The sequence below is a fragment of the Oratosquilla oratoria genome, chromosome 12, assembly GCF_046742065.1.
Source record: "Oratosquilla oratoria isolate Oo_2021 chromosome 12, ASM4674206v1, whole genome shotgun sequence".
In the NCBI taxonomy this organism is placed as follows: domain Eukaryota; kingdom Metazoa; phylum Arthropoda; class Malacostraca; order Stomatopoda; family Squillidae; genus Oratosquilla; species Oratosquilla oratoria.
In genome coordinates this window covers 27626645-27629144 of record NC_134788.1, presented here as the reverse complement: position 1 = coordinate 27629144, position 2500 = coordinate 27626645, and the positions used below count along the sequence as shown (strand labels likewise).

The window sequence follows — 2500 nt, the reverse complement described above, 5'->3', positions numbered from 1 at the left end:
ACAATGACGTCATAAATTATAATAGTAAATGACCATCACTGTTAGTATTAGTACTTCAACTCTTAACATAATTTTGATCGTTTTCTAATAAACTTAAGAAAAAACATAAATACTTATAACATACAGAATACCTAGACATCTAAATTAAGTACAATATGCTTAGGATTACCTACGAAATATCAAAAGGCACCAAACGACGTTTCGATTCATAGTAGAGTCTAAGACGACACTGGCCACCCACGCTCGGGCCATAGTATCGCCCGTTTTAGAAACTTAATATAGTTTCTTAAGTCTTTGGAACTTAAATTTGTGAAATGGCACATGTAAAATCACACATTATTCACTTCAGTTATCCATTTATTTATTTATCATTATTTTAGCCTGTTCTGTTTTTTGTACTGTGTATTTATGTTTGTCATATATATGTGTATAATATACTACGCACTGAAAATACGCACTATTTTTTTTTCTAAGTAGATATATGTAATATAAAAGAAAAATGAAAATAATAAAAAAAAAAATCCCATTTTCTCACTTATTCCGTGATGTCAGAGAAACGCATCACATTTTCTTTGAGATCGTTCCATTTTCTTTGATCTTAATCACTACACTTATCATTATATTTTTTTTTTAATTAATTCTTAACTATCTGGTTCGTTTATCTTGTACATTTGTTCCAATTACCGTTTCCTTAAATTCTTTAATATTTCTCTTTTTACATTTCTCTTCCTCTCTTCTCTCTCTCTCTCTCTCTCTCTCTCTTCTCTCTGTCTCCCTCTTCCCTCTCCTTTCTCTCTCTCTCTCTCTGTCACCCTCTTCCCTCTACCTTCTCTCTCTCTCTCTCTCTCTCTCTCTCTCTCTCTCTTCTCTCTCTCTCCCTCTCTCTTCTCTCCTGTCTTCTCTACTTTCTTCCTCTCCTCCTCCTCTTCTTCTTCCTCCTCCTCTTCTTCCTCGAAGGTCACCCTCGATGATCCTACTTGAGACTGGTCCTGTTTATTCTTGCGAGAATATGGAGGAGGAGGAGGAAGAGGAGGAGGAGGAGGAGGAGGTAGACGCGATCTCAAATTTCTTGAGCAATATTTTCTCAAGGTGGGAGAAGCGAGGGCATAGCGTGACGTCATCTCGCCCTACCAAACTCCTCCACCACGGTGACCTTTGACCTAGCGGTGACCCGGCAGTGACCTGACGCTTAGAGCAGCCCCGGAACTTAATTTTTTTTTTTTTATTCATTTTTTTACTTATTTATTTTATTCTTTGTCCATCTTGGATCTGCCAGTCTGACCTTAGATTGACCTGAACGTGACCTTTGTGGGGATTTTGACCCGAGATAAGGTCACGGGGTCAAGTTATCTTGTACGGTACTCAAAGATCGTTTAGTTCACACGTACACATACGTACACACGCTCACATACATACATGTGCACGTACATACATGTACACATGTACACCCAGCCATGTTTACCGTGTTTGTTTACATGTACGTATGCGTTCAAGTGTGTTTACATGTGCTTTCGTATGTGCGTGCCTGTGTGTGCGCATGTGTGCGTTTATGTGCACATGTGCGTGTGTGTACATATGTGTACGTATTTAATACATATAGTGGTAACCATCAATCGGGTTCGTTCGAACGAATACGAATACGAAAGGCATTAAAATGGATTTCACAGTTATTCGGTGGGACGCGCACTAACTAAAGTGGGGGATTGCCAATCTATCGGAATGTTTGGTAAGTCTGGACGCCGCCATGTGTGTTGGGATTCGGTCAAACGAATACTAATGACCGTGAAAATGAGTTGAAATGTCCGTATCATATATGTGTATGTGTGTGTATATAAAGGCAACGCGTTGTGAGCAAAGAAAGGATTCTGAAATTTCCTGAAAGACACTGAAACTCCTGAAGTCAGATGCCTTCTTTTTCCTCCTCCTCCTCCTCTTCCTCCAACCCGAACTCGCGAATTAAAAAAATTCGCGAACGATGAAATTCGCGAAACAGAAAATTCGCGAACTGGCGAGATCGCGGTCTTTTGAGTGAGTGAGTGAGGGAGGGAGGGAGTGAGAGGAGGTTCTCTCCACCCCCCTTTGTGCCATGGCACGCCCTTGGCGTGCCATGGCCTCAGTGCCACATGGCGTAAGAGTAAGGATAATTATACGGATAGGACTGCGCCGCGTAACACAAATTCTGCGGCAAGAACGGGTTGACCGAAGGGCCCGGACCTCCTGACGAAGTCTTACTGAGAGGTTCCTCCTTAGGTCGAGGCTGGAGCTCGACGAAGTCCGGCACGGGGGACCCGGGGGACGGGCCCACGGGGGAGCCCCCGGCCGATCCTCCTGTAGAAGGATGTACTCCTCCGTCGGGAATAATGAGGTCTGGGGAGACATTCCCGTTAGGCTGAGGAGACGCTCCCGGGTAGTAGGGCGAGCCTCCCGAGGATGACCCATACACCGCCGTCGGAGCCATCAGCCGAGGGGCGCAGGAGGAGGAGGAGGTGGAGGAGGAGGT

At 43.8% G+C, this 2500-nt stretch overlaps 1 protein-coding gene across 2 annotated transcripts in view; it reads right to left on the bottom strand.

Annotated features, from left to right (window-relative positions):
• LOC143031143 (uncharacterized) overlaps nt 1–2500 on the bottom strand; it is a 39929-nt gene that overhangs the window by 453 nt on the left and 36976 nt on the right. For both annotated transcript variants that reach the window (XM_076194637.1, XM_076194636.1), the window contains exon 4: nt 1–2500. This exon is cut by the window's left edge; it is cut by the window's right edge and continues 529 nt beyond it. In XM_076194637.1, the coding sequence (XP_076050752.1) occupies nt 2114–2500 (387 nt within the window). In that variant the 3' untranslated portion in view covers nt 1–2113.